The 13,431-nt window shown below is 44.8% G+C and overlaps 1 protein-coding gene across 1 annotated transcript; it reads right to left on the reverse strand.

The window, feature by feature from the left end:
- Positions 1 to 340: 340 nt before the first annotated feature.
- Positions 341 to 10,269, reverse strand: PSMB2 (proteasome 20S subunit beta 2). The gene is made up of 6 exons (XM_064731503.1): positions 10,124 to 10,269; positions 7,750 to 7,872; positions 7,152 to 7,222; positions 3,066 to 3,228; positions 1,390 to 1,439; positions 341 to 577 (listed from the first exon to the last, which is right to left on the reverse strand). Exons 1-6 carry the CDS (start codon positions 10,212 to 10,214, stop codon positions 470 to 472), a joined length of 606 nt encoding a protein of 201 aa, XP_064587573.1. The 5' UTR covers positions 10,215 to 10,269; the 3' UTR covers positions 341 to 469.
- Positions 10,270 to 13,431: the final 3,162 nt, after the last annotated feature.

Here is a 13,431-nt window from a genome sequence, read left to right on the forward strand (position 1 = left end):
AAAAAAAACTCTATCAAAAGCAAATTAGGTCTCTGAAAACCTGATTAATAATTTATACAGCAAAGAGTGGTAACATCTTTGAAAAAATAATGCAGATGCTGCATGTTTGGCATGGACCACTTGCCTGGGGTTTGATGAGCTTTACTGATGACAGCACAATGCCATCTAGAAAACACAATTTCCCCACAAATAAGAAATTTGGAGAGCAGTAAAATCTCAGAAGAGGAAAGATAAATAACCTGAATGTGCCCCCATGAACTGTAAATCAAGTTTCACTTTCACTGTGGAACAATTCACTCAAATCCTCTCAGGAAGGATCAGTGGAATAAAAAGATAAAACTGGCTATATAAATGTCAGGCTTTATTTGAGCTCCCACTGCAGTACATTACTCGTGTACTTCAAATGAATAGAAAAAAAAAACAAACCAAGAGAGAACAAAACAAGATTGTTGAAGAAAGATCTTGGGGGTTAGGACTCCACTTTGGCAAGGGGTATATTGTCCACTTCGTGGATGCCCTCCTTGTCAATGAACCGGGCGTTGAAGGAGGTCAGGTTGAGGATGAAGCGTTTCTGGAGCTGCTCAGCAAAGACAAAAAGAAGAAATGAGATTCACTCAAAGCTTATACCAAAGAGAAAAGTATACTTTAAATTTCTATCCTGGTTTTAGTGACCTGAAATATTAGGAACTAGAGTGGGTTTTTTCACTGCTCAGGAGTGAATTAGTGGGAGTTTGTTGTAAGATGGTTCCTATTAGACAAACCTTGGGTAGAGATGTCAAATAGCCAGGCCTGTTAACAAGGAAGACATTTAAGCAGGAAAACTAAAGTGGCCTAAAATTTTGGACACAAAGATACTTCAAACAGGACCTCTTTGGAGCACTTCTTGATGTTATATTCAAATCAATCTCTTAAAGACAAGGATAAAGACTATTTTCCTACTATAAAAGCCTTGGTGTCTGAAATGTCTGGAGTCTAATGTTGACACTAAAACTGGTCATGAACTTTAAGGTCAAGGCTTTACCTCAGGTATCACTTCACAAGCTGGAAAAGAATTAGTATGTGCTTCTAAGAGTTCTTAAGTGTAACACAAGTGACAAGCATGCTGCAATACATTCAGAAGAAACATAAGAGGGAAAAGTCTGGATCAATATTATGCTAAGCACGCAAAAAGCTCAAGTTTAGGTTCTGGAGGACATGAACCATGCAAAGGCAATGCAACTGCCTGTAAATCCTTTTCCTCAGTAGCTATTCCACATCTGGCCAGTGCCTTTATTACACTTCTGGCAAAGGCAGCAAGAAATGCAGCAAGAGGAACAGGAAAGTATCAGGAATGAATGCAAACAAACATTCCTTTCTCAGGAGCATCAGGGCCTGAGTTCAGCCACTCACCTCCTGTAGACATTTTTTTAAGAGCTCCACAGCTTCCTCACGTGTGATACCTGAAAGGGAAAACATCCACAGATTGATTTCATTAGAGGCCATCTCTCTCCACAGAAACTTTTATTAAATTTAAACAACTTTTCAGCTGAGCACCAAAACCTCTCCTTCCCAGCTCACAGCAAACACTTTCCAGATGTCCTGAGGACGCTCTGCACCGCGGTGCTCACGCCCCAACAAGCCATTGAGAATCGATTTGTTACAGGGAATGGGAAGCATGACGGAATTCTGCCTCCCATGGCCAGGGCCTGGCTCACAGCAGCACAGCCACCTCCCTCTCCTGCAGTTTATTGCAGCTCTAAATCAGCTCCAGCTGCCCCAGTCCAGGGCAGGAGGTGGAGATGGGTTTAGTGGATGTTCCTGCTGGGTATGAGCTCAATAAAGGACAAGGCACGTGTGGGATGCTCCTGCAATTCTCACAATTCAGGATAAAATCCAGCACTCTATAGGGGTGACAAGCCATGACAATGAAGTTCATTATTTTCCTCTGTTCCACAAGGAATGGTGAAAATGGAACAATAGAATGTTGAGGGACATGGCTAGAAAACAAACAGGGTTGGTGGGTCTAAAACTTCTTTCTAGGCTTTGTTCCAGACCTGCATCCACTGCTCAGGCAAGTTAAATGAAAATGATCAGTTTATAGCTACATTTCTTGAAGGAGGTAGATGAAAGGATTTCTAATCTCAGAGCAGAGATAATAACTTAAACTCAGCTTTGCACACAGGAGTCAAATAGTTTGTAGCTAAAGCCAAAGATGTCAGATTAACAATATTCTGTGCTTTGCACATTTCCTTATCTGCACAGTGGGGATGGGGCCACGTATCTTTCTTGGCACTGGATTATGATGCTAGAACTGAAAGTTTAGACAGGTACAAACATGTGCAAGAGTTATGATGAGCAGCTGCCAAGTGCACAGAACTGTGAATACCAAAACCTCTCTGTTGTCCACAGAAGCTGTGGCTGCCCCAGCCCTGGAAGTGTCCATGGCCAGGCTGGCCAGGGCTTGGAGCACCCTGGGATGGTGGAAGGTGTCCCTGCCCATGGCAGGAGGTGAAATGAGATGAGCTTTCAGGTTCCTTCCAACCCAAACCTTTCCATATTCTGTGATTCATCACCACCACTTCAGAGAGCTAGAGATGATCTTGCTAGGAACATCTTTTCATTTGAATGTTTTTAATTTATCACACACAGAGCCAATCCAAGATATGGAGCAATAGCATCTGGGACTGACCTCTGAATATTGATACTCTGGGAAAATGTACATGTCAGAGCCAACAGACAAGCAAGAAGATAGAGCTGTCAAACTGTTATTTATTAAAAGCAGACTACCAGCTGCCAATGGTCCAGGAAAGTCTAATCATATTTCAGAATAACTGAAATGTCCTTTACTCCCAGTCTGATATGCTGCAAACAGGAAAAAAAAATTAAGGAGTTGACTAGTTTTCTGTTCCCATGCTAGCAAAACCAAAGGCAACCTTTCGAGCTCCATTTATTTAAGAAAAAGTCAAGTTCCAATCTGTTGCACCACAGCAATGCCATCTGATTCAACAAATGTCACTCTCACTGGTTAATAAACTCAAGTGCTAAACTGAAGCAGGAGAATTTTCCTGTCCAGTGGCTCCACTCACCTGGCTTGTAATAGCGGTCAAGGATGCTGAGGGTGAGGAATGCTCCATATCCATGTGCTGCAAAAGGAGCCTTGGCCAGAGCTGCCAGGTAATCCATGTAGTACAGGGCAGGGCCCTCGTGGTCATCATAGCCAGCCAGGAGAAGGTTCACGTGGTAAGGGGTCTGAAAGAGAAATGATGGTTTTGTTAGGGCACTCACAGCAAATCTCTGAATCCTGATTTCCCGTGCACCAGGGAACAGCAGCAGAGCTGATCAGCCAATTCCTTATCATAAAATGCTCCATCAATCCTGTCTGCAGCACAGTCTCGAGCTAAAAGTGATCAGGTTTTCTGGTAACATGGAGTGCACAAGCAAATAAAAACATAGAACTCTTATTCTCTTACAAACCAGTGTGTATGGGGGTTTTTTACAGCTTTCACAACATACTCAAACTTTAAAAAACTTGAATGCAGTTTTCACGCCAGATTCTTTCACTTAACATAAAAATTGTGGATTTTTACTGCTGACACGTGAGCACAACGTGAACATTTTGCAGTTTCTGAGAACTCTTTGTTCATTTAACCTGCTCTGTGCTCTCTCCCACTCCCCCTCCCAGTGAGCACGTATGAAAGCTCTCACACAGTGAGTTACACACAGTGTCCTGTTCACTGGCAATTTGCTTTTTATTGCATGTACCAAGTTTAATCTTTAATATTTGGCTGTTTACTCCATGTTCTGGGTTTAGTGTTCCACCATCATGAATAAATCAGACATCTCTTCTTCTCCTACATCTCCTTCCAAGATCTGTACTTTGTAAAACCATGAAACACACGTGCACTGGATTATTTTTAAACACAGGATCAGAAAAAAATTTGGGCATTGTATGTATTTTTAAAAGCAGCTTTTATATACTTCCAGTATTTCCATATCTACACAATGTTTCTTATTAAATTAATTGTACTAACAGGATATCTCCAAACTGCTGGAAAACCTGGATCAACAAAGCAACAAAATAAGAAAAAAAAATGATGATGCAACTACCAGATTAAAAAAGCAAACAAAATTTCACCCTAAAGCCAAAACATTAACTGCATCATAGGAAAAGTTCATTTTGATACTCAATACAGTAAATTTCCACACAAACAAAAAAAAAATCACATGCCACTATATTTTTACTTTCAGACAGTATGAAAGAATAAAGCAGGCTACAGTTATATATAAAACATCACTTTAAATTGTGTGATTTAATCTTCAAAGCATCCAAGAATATTTGGAAAGAAGTTACCATGCAGCTGTATTGGTTTAATTAGGCTGTATTTCATCATTTATTTATTCTGAAACATCACACAAGTTGATATTTAAGAGCCATGACACAAGATCACTCAAATTATTGTGTGACTTGGAATTACCAACATTGGCATATGCGAGATACTCAACCATAAATAAATGGTGTTATACAGACTTAAACCCATCTGTAAACTGATTTTCAGTTTTAAGTTCTCCTGCTAATGGTCTCTGAGACTTCTTAAAACTCAAATGTAAATAATTATCTCTCATGCTTTATTAGTCTAGAAAGGATTTCAACATTAGCAAATATATATAATCTATTTACTACTTCCATGATTATAAATGAAATTTGCAGTGTAACACCTCCATGCTGGGACCAGAATTTCTTGTACATCCCAATCTTTTTGTCCATTCCTTCCTTGACTTTTGTAATTTGGTCCATGCCAACAATTCTCAACTCTTTACAAGACTGGTGTGGTTAAAGGGCCATCAAATGAGTGCTGACTAACACTCCAGGACATTATTTTGACCCCAAACTTCCCTTCCTACAGAAGCACCATTTCTCATCCCAAGTAGTTTTGCACTTGGTGCTGTTTGATTTAAAATAACGACAGCAATTAGGAGATGTGTGAAATTGTTCAGGGTTTACAGCTGCAGAGCACAGTTGTGCCAAGCAGCCCAGGCCCAGCTCGGTGGTGACACAGCCCTGTGACATCTGGCGGAAGCCAAAGTCACAGCGAGGGGGAAAGGTGGGAGCAAGGAAACCTCCTGCCAAGTGTGGACATGGGGAGAGGAGCTGAGAGCTGCCTTTGGAATCCAGCCAGGCCCTGTCACCTATAATTAAACAGCATCACAGTCAGAGACTGAACTTCATCACCTTTGGAGGGCAGGGGGGCTTTTCTTCCTACTCCCCCCCTCAGCAGTGAGATCAATGTGCCAAACATTTTTGTACCAAACTTTTCCCCACCAAACTTTTTACTTCTCACTCCTAACAGGAGGCACTGGCATGTTTTACCTTTTAATTTTCATTTTCATGATCCACATGATTACCTTAGTAGCCTCCAGGAATCCCTTATGCAGTTTCAAGCACCAGCGTTAATCCTTCTGGTATATTATGATGAAAATGTAACAAAAATCACAGGAAAAAAAAAAAACAACTCTGATGGCAAGGCTTGTATTGTAAAATTCTAAATGCCACAAACAAACCATGAAGTGCTAAGTTAGAGGAAAAAGCTTCTGCCTGCAATGTGGAGATCAGTGTAGTGTGACAGCAGTGTCAGAGAGCGCTGTGTGCCCTGGGGCGTTGCCATCTGCACCAGAGCAGCGTTTTTGTCTCTGGTAAATAAACACATCTGCCTCTGCCAGTGTCCTCCCCACGCTGCTGCCTCCTGCAGAAGGTGAGCTGGAAGGCAGGAGTGGGCTCAGCAGGGAGTGGAGCCACAGGGAGGATCAGCCCCCAAGGGATGTGGTGCAGAGGAAGACAAAGGTGCCTCATCAGTGCTGCCTCCTGATGGGCAGGTTTATCAAAAAGCCTGTTAAAAATACTTTAAATCATATGTAAGAAATGGCTGCCTCTGCTGAAAGAGGGGTCAGACTTATCTGTGCAGGTCATGGCCCTGAGATGAGCCATCAGCCAGGCTCACTGCTTCACATCAGCCTCGAGAACTGCACAGGAATGCACAGAACACACCCAGACCTCCCAAACCACACCTCAACACAAACACCTTCACTGCCAACCATCACCTGCCAGCCTGCAGCTGGATTAAGCCATTTAAACCAGAAGAGCAGTGTGGAATCACAGAATATCTTGAGTTGGAAGGGACTCACAAGGAAAAATTCCTACCTGCAGCTGTGATCCGTGTCAGAAATCAGAACAATAATCTCTGGCTGTTCCTGTGCATGAGTTCTGGAAGAACTCTCACTCAAGACATGTAATTCTTAACAATACAGCTCTGAGGTTAATACTGGCCTTTATTTCCTACTGTAAAACCTGATTTCAGGCCTGAGCAGTGCACTCTTAAAACAGCAACACAGTTTAACCCACACTCTATCCTTGACAGAGCTGAACAACTTCATTCTCAACATCCTCTTTCTTCCTGTTTTCTTTCATGTAGCACATTACATTCTTCTCAATGAAATGTTTCCTAACCTTAGATCATTAAAGGTTTATTTGCCCCCTCACAGCAGCTTTTCATACTTTGAAAAAAGGCACCCTGGGAAACATCACTAATTGCAGTTCAGTAACTTGAAAACACAACCCCAACTTGGATGTGGTATTTACCAAAAAGCCTCATGCTGCTGTTTACAAAAGGCACTTGTTTTCCTAAGTACATCAAACAGCTTTGCTCTATGAAATCATTTTCCAAGAAGATTAAACGGATTTGGAGCATTTGCATGAAACCCACAATCTTATCTCGATGTTCAGGAAGTTTAACTCACTTCACGTCTGCAGTGTGTGACAAAGTGTTTACTGGGCCCAAGGCTGGAATTTTAAGTTTATGGCTGTATCAGTGATTGATAAGTGATGTGATAAGTTTTTCAAATAAGCAAATCAAGTTCTATTTTACTAAGACATTATTTCAGCAATGTGAACTCACAGAATCAGTGATGTTGGAGAAGATCTTCAAGATCAAGTCCAACCTGTGACCCATCAACCCCTTGTTACCCAGACCAGAGCACTGGATGTTCCTTGACTCCACTAAATCCCTGAGCAGCCAGTTCCAAATTCATCACTAAAAACAGCAGCTCCCACCTTTTTCAGACTCCATTATTTGAGGATGGAAATGCTCCCTGTGCCAAACCCTCTCAGCTTTACTCACCCGACTCCGCAGATAGTCCGCGAGGTTTCGCCGGGTGAAGTTTGCAGCTGCAGTGGGAGACAATTCATAACCTGGAGGAGAAATGTGACAAATATTTATTTGGTAACAGCCCAAATCATTCATGTTTCACCTCCCACCTTCCCATGCCTTCTCTGAAATGACAAAATGTAGTGACAAAATAGAGCCTTTTGTCTAATTCTGGTTTATTCTGAAAGCTACAAGCCCTCAGACTCTGGGTATTTCATATCTCTATGGACCATAGAAATAAATGACTTCAAAAAATTAAAATATTAAGGACATGTAGCTTGACTTTTTTGTCCAATATATCAGAAGAACTGGTGACAGTTAACATGCAATGGATGTATTAAGAGAATAAGTCTGTCAGTAAAATATTTGTGTCATTTATATTGCAAAGAAGTTCTCCAGGATTTGGATCCAGACTCTATCTCTGCATCCTGCCTGAATTATCACCTTTGCTGGACACTAAAAATGTAGGAATCTTCACAGAGGGTCTGAGAACAGCACTTTCCACCAACATTCACCTGGGAACCACCCTTAGCTCTGCTACCACCCCCAGGGCCTGTCCTGCTTCACTCACCATTTCTCATTTTGTAGAGCTGAACATTTTTCTGGATGTATTCTGCAAACTGCACCGTGTCTCCAGGCTCCCCCACACACAGCAGCAAGATCTTTTCACTCATCTTAAACATTTTGTCATGATCTAGGCAAAGAAAAATAACGTTGAGTGCCATGGTCACAAGGAAGAATAAATTATTTTGCCAATAACCTGAGACTTTACAGAAGCAAGAAACAGATTTGGATAAATGCATCATGACCTGGAGCACCAGTAAAAAGCTTTTCTGAGCACAGACTGACATTTGGTGTCTCACACAGACACAGAACACAAGAGTTGTTGAAGAGAAACAAAGCCCTTCAGGAAGGGAGGCATTCCAAAAATCTATAGTATTTCCTATTTTAGAAGCAAGGTAGGAAAGAAAAAAGCTTCACACAGAATATTGTGTTCAAAGCATAAGGTTTTACTTCGTGGGATCAGGAGTAAGAATTCTGCTCAGTGACTATTTAACTTTATTCAAATATTCTGCAACAGAAGCAAATAATTTAATATAAAGCTGAAATACCAACACATTGAGCAAAACAATCTTAGGAAACCCAGAAACAAATTCCATGTCAAATGATGCCCTTTTACTTATATCCAGCAGTCCCAAAAACCGGAAGTTTACATGAATGAAGCTTTTCCAGAAACATTTATTTTGCTTGTCATTTTTGAGAAAAAAACCAAACCAAAGAGAATGAGAATTAAAGTAATGATTAGAAATCATAATGAAGCAGGAAATTAAGGAACAGTAATCCATATTTTTAGTCATAGTTTAGCCATATTTTCAGTCTGCAGTTTAGGACAGTTTGAAGTTTGTGTTAAGGGGATCCAAGCTGTTGCAATGACAGTGCTGAAGCCAATCCTGTGCTCACAGAGTCTCCTCTCACCAGAGCAGGTATCTGGCACTTGGATATCCCAGACAGACACTGAGGAGCTGCTGGATTGAAGGGAAAATCCCTTTTTTCCACTGAGGGCTTGCACAAACACCAAGCCTCCACCTCTGAGCTTCCAGCTCCCTAAATGGTGCTGAACAATCCCTGCTGCAAGGCAGGCACTGAGTGTCACAATCCTCTAAAATGATGTCAAAACTCACCACAGCACTGGAGCTGCTGTCTGGAGCTCAGGGAAAGCCCTGACACTGCCCAGCCCTGCAATCCCAGATTGGTTTGGGCTGGAAAGGAGCTCAAAACCCGTCCCCTAATGTGGGCAGGGACACTTTTCATTGTCCCAGGCTGCTCCAAGCCCTGTCCAGCCTGGCCTTGGGCATTTCCAGGGATCCATGGCAGCCACAGCTGCTCTGGGCACCTGTGCCAGGGAATAATTCCTTCCCAATATCCCATCCAGCCCTGCCCTCTGGCAGTGGGAAGCCTTTCCCTCTGTCCTGTCATTCCAGGCCTTTGTAAACTATCTCTCTTCATCTTTCCTGCAGGTTCCCTTCAGGTACTGGAAGGGGCAATTAGGTCACCTAGAAAACTGAAAGTGATTTACAAATAAATAGTAGCTTGTGAACAAACCTATGTAGAACCAATATTAACTTAGAAAATATTATTTTAAATGATAAAATTTTTATTTTGTATATACCACCAGCTTTCAGAAGGGCCTCTAACACTGCTCCAACTGACTATCACAGACTTGGAGTGAAACATCTGAGGTAAAAGCAGTGCTATGACATTTTTATATAAATTTATTTATATTCATTTGTATGGATCTAGCAATTTTCTATTCTATAATTTTTTTAAAAGAACTACTAAAGCAGTCTTTAGAATAGAACAAGCTTCAGTCTAGCAAGAAAAAAAAATATTTTAGACAATTCCAGAGACTTGGTGACGCCCTAGATGTTTTACCATACAAAGAAACCAAAGCCATGTTTCAGTCTGGCTCCTGCTCCCTGTGCTGTGAATTTCACTGATACTTTTAGTCCCCATAATCCCTTTTCTCCCATTAATTACGTTTTAGCAGTGAATTAGGCACAAGTGAGCACCTCCTGTTACACATCGTTATTAACCCTTTTACACCGCTGTGCAAAGCGAGGTTGGGGATCACAAGCCCACGCTGACCTGAACAGGTAAATTAAGCTGACAACCCAACACAGAGGGGTCACACTCGGTCACGACCGGGGACTTTACCCGGAGCAAGCGGGTAAAGTCCCCCGATTTAAGCCCAACTTTGGCTCCTACAGCCACTATACCTCCCTGAAGGGCCCGGCAGAGCTCAAACCCAGAAACCTCCCCGGGAGCAGCCTCCCCTCAGCCCGAGCGCCGGGCCCGCCGCTCCCCACCGCGCACACCGCGGGGCCCTGCGACACCCTGCCCGCCCAGGGCTCAGCACAGGGCCCCGGCGCCTCCCAGGGTCTCACCGTGCTTCATCTGGATGATGCTGGTGGCCGCCACGGTGTCCGCGGCCACCAGGACGTAGTCGGGGCCCTGGATGCCGATCAGGTACTCCATGGCCGCGGTGACACAGCGCGGCCCGGCCCGCCCCGCCGCGCCTGCGCGCCCGCGCGCGCCGATGGCGTCACCGCTCGCGAGAGCCGCCCGCGCGCGCGGGGCCGGGGACCCCTGAGGGGACTCGGGCCGGACTCGGGGCGGGGGGTGGGAGTGTGAGGGGAAAGAGTTTCATTGCTTTGGAATAGCGGGTGGTTAAAAGTGGAAAAGAATGGGGTGGCCTCGAATTTGAGGGGATCGAGTTCCCTCCATTTGGAATAATGGAGTGGTTAAAGGTGGAAAAGGACGGGGTGGCCTTGAATCTGAGAGGATTGGGTTCCATCCCTTTGGAATAAAAGGACGGGGTGGCCTCAAATCTGAGAGGATTGGGTTCCATCCCTTTGGAATCATGGGGTGGTTAAAAGTAGAAAAGGAGGGGGTGGCCTCAAATCTGAGAGGGTCGAGTTCCATCCCTTTGGAATCATGGGGTGGTTAAATGTGGAGAAGGATGGGGTGGCCTCGAATCTGAGCGGGTTGGATTCCATCCTTTTGGAATAAAAGGACAGGGTGGCCTCGAATCTGAGGGGGTTGAGTGCCATGCCTTTGGAATCACAGGATGGTTAAAGGTGGAAAAGATCCCAGAGACACAGGGTGACTGAATGAGACACTGAGGTTGGAAAGACCTTCAAGGTCAGCCCAGTGCCACCACCATGCCCTCCACTAAACCATGTCCCTAGGTTCTGAATACATGTATAAAATTTTCCCAGAATCATCAAGGTTGGATTTAAGATCACTCAGCCCCTCAACCAGCGCTGCTTCTGGAGCCACATCACCCAGCTTTTGGACACCTCCAGGGACAGTGACTCCACCACCTCTCCAGGCAGCCTGTTCCAATGTCTCACCATGCAAACACTGAACATTTTTTTCAATATCTGATGTGAATCTCCTCTGTCTCAGCTTGAGGCCAATTCCTCTTGTCCTTCACTTGAGCTCACTCTTCTCACAGTAGGAGAGATGGCCCCACCTCACCCACCTGTCCATCAGGGAGTCATGGAGAGCCAGAAGGTCCCACCTGGGCCTCCATTTTTCCAGGCTGAGAAAGCTCCCCTCAGCTCCCTCAGCCATTCCTGGTGCTCCAGACCCTTCCCCAGCTCTGTTCCCTTCTCTGGACACACTCCAGCCCCTCAATGTCTCTCTTGCAGTGAAGAATTGCCCCAGGATCCAATGTGCAGCCCAGCAGTGCCAGCACAGGGGGATGAATGGTGTCCAAAAACCCCCAAAATCATTGAAATTGGTTCCCCACAGCCAAAGGGATAATCCCAGCCCTCCCTCTGCCTTCCAATCTGGTGATCCCAATATCCTGTTCTCCTTTCAGAAGGGCCATGCTGAGCCCTCCTGGGTGCACTGCTGCTGCCTCGGGCTGGGAAACGCTGTCCTGAGGGATCTGGGCTCAGCTTTCTGCTCTGTCTCCATCTCCAATGACCAATGTGGGGCTGTGGTGTGACCCAGCATGGTGGGATAGGAGGGACTTGTCATTCCGGGGATTGTTTGAGCAGTGCTTGAGCAGTCTCTCAATGTGATGTTAGTAAAGATGATGTTACAGTTACTGGAATGCCTGGATGAAGTTTCCTGCAGGAGCTCCTGCTTGCCAAAGAAGAGAATCCATGTGTTCCTGCTGTTTCAGGTGCAGGAAATGAAGGTGCAGAGAGGAGAAGTGATTTAGGAGATCACAGGGCAGGGTAACGGAGAGGATGGGAATAGAAATGTCTTGATTCACTGAGCTTCTCTGCAGCTGCTGGAGCGTGTGGTTCGGATCACCAACCCCAACGTGAACCCTGCAAGGCTTACACGGGGCTTTGCTCCTAATCTCCTGTCTGGGCTCCACAGAGCTCCTGGAACTGACTCTCCATAGGCCTAAACGTGGTGTCTTTTAACAGATTCCCCTCAGGGATGGGCAGGGACAAGCCTTGCCTTGTTCATCCCATGCCCAGCCCGTGGCAATCCTGGTGCCAAGTCTGGCTCTGTCCTTCCCATCAAAATGCCTGGAGAGCAACTTTTGCTGAATTTTTAGTGAGCAAAGCTACAGAATCTCTTTCACATGTTTATTTTGACAGTGTTAGACACTCCCTGGATGGAGATGTTTGTTAAATCCTGAGCCTGGCTCTCCTGGATGCAGAGCAGGCTGTTGGCATCTCCCTTCAGTGCTTGTTTTGAGGGGCACAGCAGCATTGCAGAGGGATTGTTCTGACCTTGGGGTGCCCCATTTCCCTTCAGACATTTCCCAGGCTAACATCAGTGTGCAGACACCATGCTCTTTGCAAAACTCCTTTCAAGGGTCCTCATTCTTGGCAAAAGTGTTGGGGAATGTCAGTGCCTGGCTCTGAATCCTACAGACATCCCTGTGCCTCCCAGAGCTGCTCTGCCCCTCACTGCCAGGCTCACTGCAGTGTTTTCCCTCCACCTGTGATGGCAAGAACAGGGCATCCATCGGAGTGTGCAGGTGAAAATGGATTGTAACCTGCCCTGCCAACAGCTGATTAACGTTTGTGTCTCTGTCAGGATTGATTTGAGGGTGAGAGCATTCCAGAATCCAGCTGGGGCCCTGCTCCTCGGCTGGATGCTCCTTCCCTGTGCTTCTGTCATGGTCACCATTGTCTGCTTGGGGTGGGGAAGAGGATTATCCACTGTGGGCAGCTGGGATGGCTGAGGACAGGGTGTTATTTCTCAGTTTTTGCTTTTGTCTCTCCCCAGCAGTGCAGACCATCTCCCCACTGTGGTAACTTTGAGTTCCCTCTCCCAGTCTGATTTGTCACTCAGACCTCAGTGAGGTGGGAAAGCAGCAGGCACTGCAGGCTCTGCTACACAAACCCAGGCTGGTAACCCCAAAATTATGTCCAGCATTGAGTTGGACATAACTCACAACTGCACGTAACAGCAGGACAATCAATTTCATGATTGTTGCTAATTATAAAATCAAACCATAAAAGTAAAAGCTGCCTCAAACCAATGAATAGGTTTTTTTCTCCTGTGTGGAGGCACAAATCAAGAAATCTAAATATTTAGCCAGAGATTTCTGCAGTGCTGTGGGGGATTTATTGACAGCCACATCTAGTCAAAGCTTCCCCCAGTTCCTCTAGCTCTGTACTCTTTGAATTCCTGCTGGTCACTGAATTATTTCTTTTCTTACTATTTCCTGTGCTTTAAAAGTGTGGAAAGCACAATCAAATTATCGTCATGCTCA

Source organism: Zonotrichia leucophrys, chromosome 23, assembly GCF_028769735.1.
Source record: "Zonotrichia leucophrys gambelii isolate GWCS_2022_RI chromosome 23, RI_Zleu_2.0, whole genome shotgun sequence".
NCBI classification, from domain to species: domain Eukaryota; kingdom Metazoa; phylum Chordata; class Aves; order Passeriformes; family Passerellidae; genus Zonotrichia; species Zonotrichia leucophrys.

Bases quoted from the DNA above. Each gene is read 5' to 3' on its own strand.
- PSMB2 (XM_064731503.1), bottom strand. From the start codon at position 10,214: ATGGAGTACCTGATCGGCATCCAGGGCCCCGACTACGTCCTGGTGGCC. The intron at 1,440-3,065 runs GTGAGTGGAGCC...TTTCCCTTTCAG, and splicing joins TGACCGCTATTACAAGCCAG to GTATCACACGTGAGGAAGCT. The intron at 578-1,389 runs GTGAGTGGCTGA...TTTGCTGAGCAG, and splicing joins TAAAAAAATGTCTACAGGAG to CTCCAGAAACGCTTCATCCT.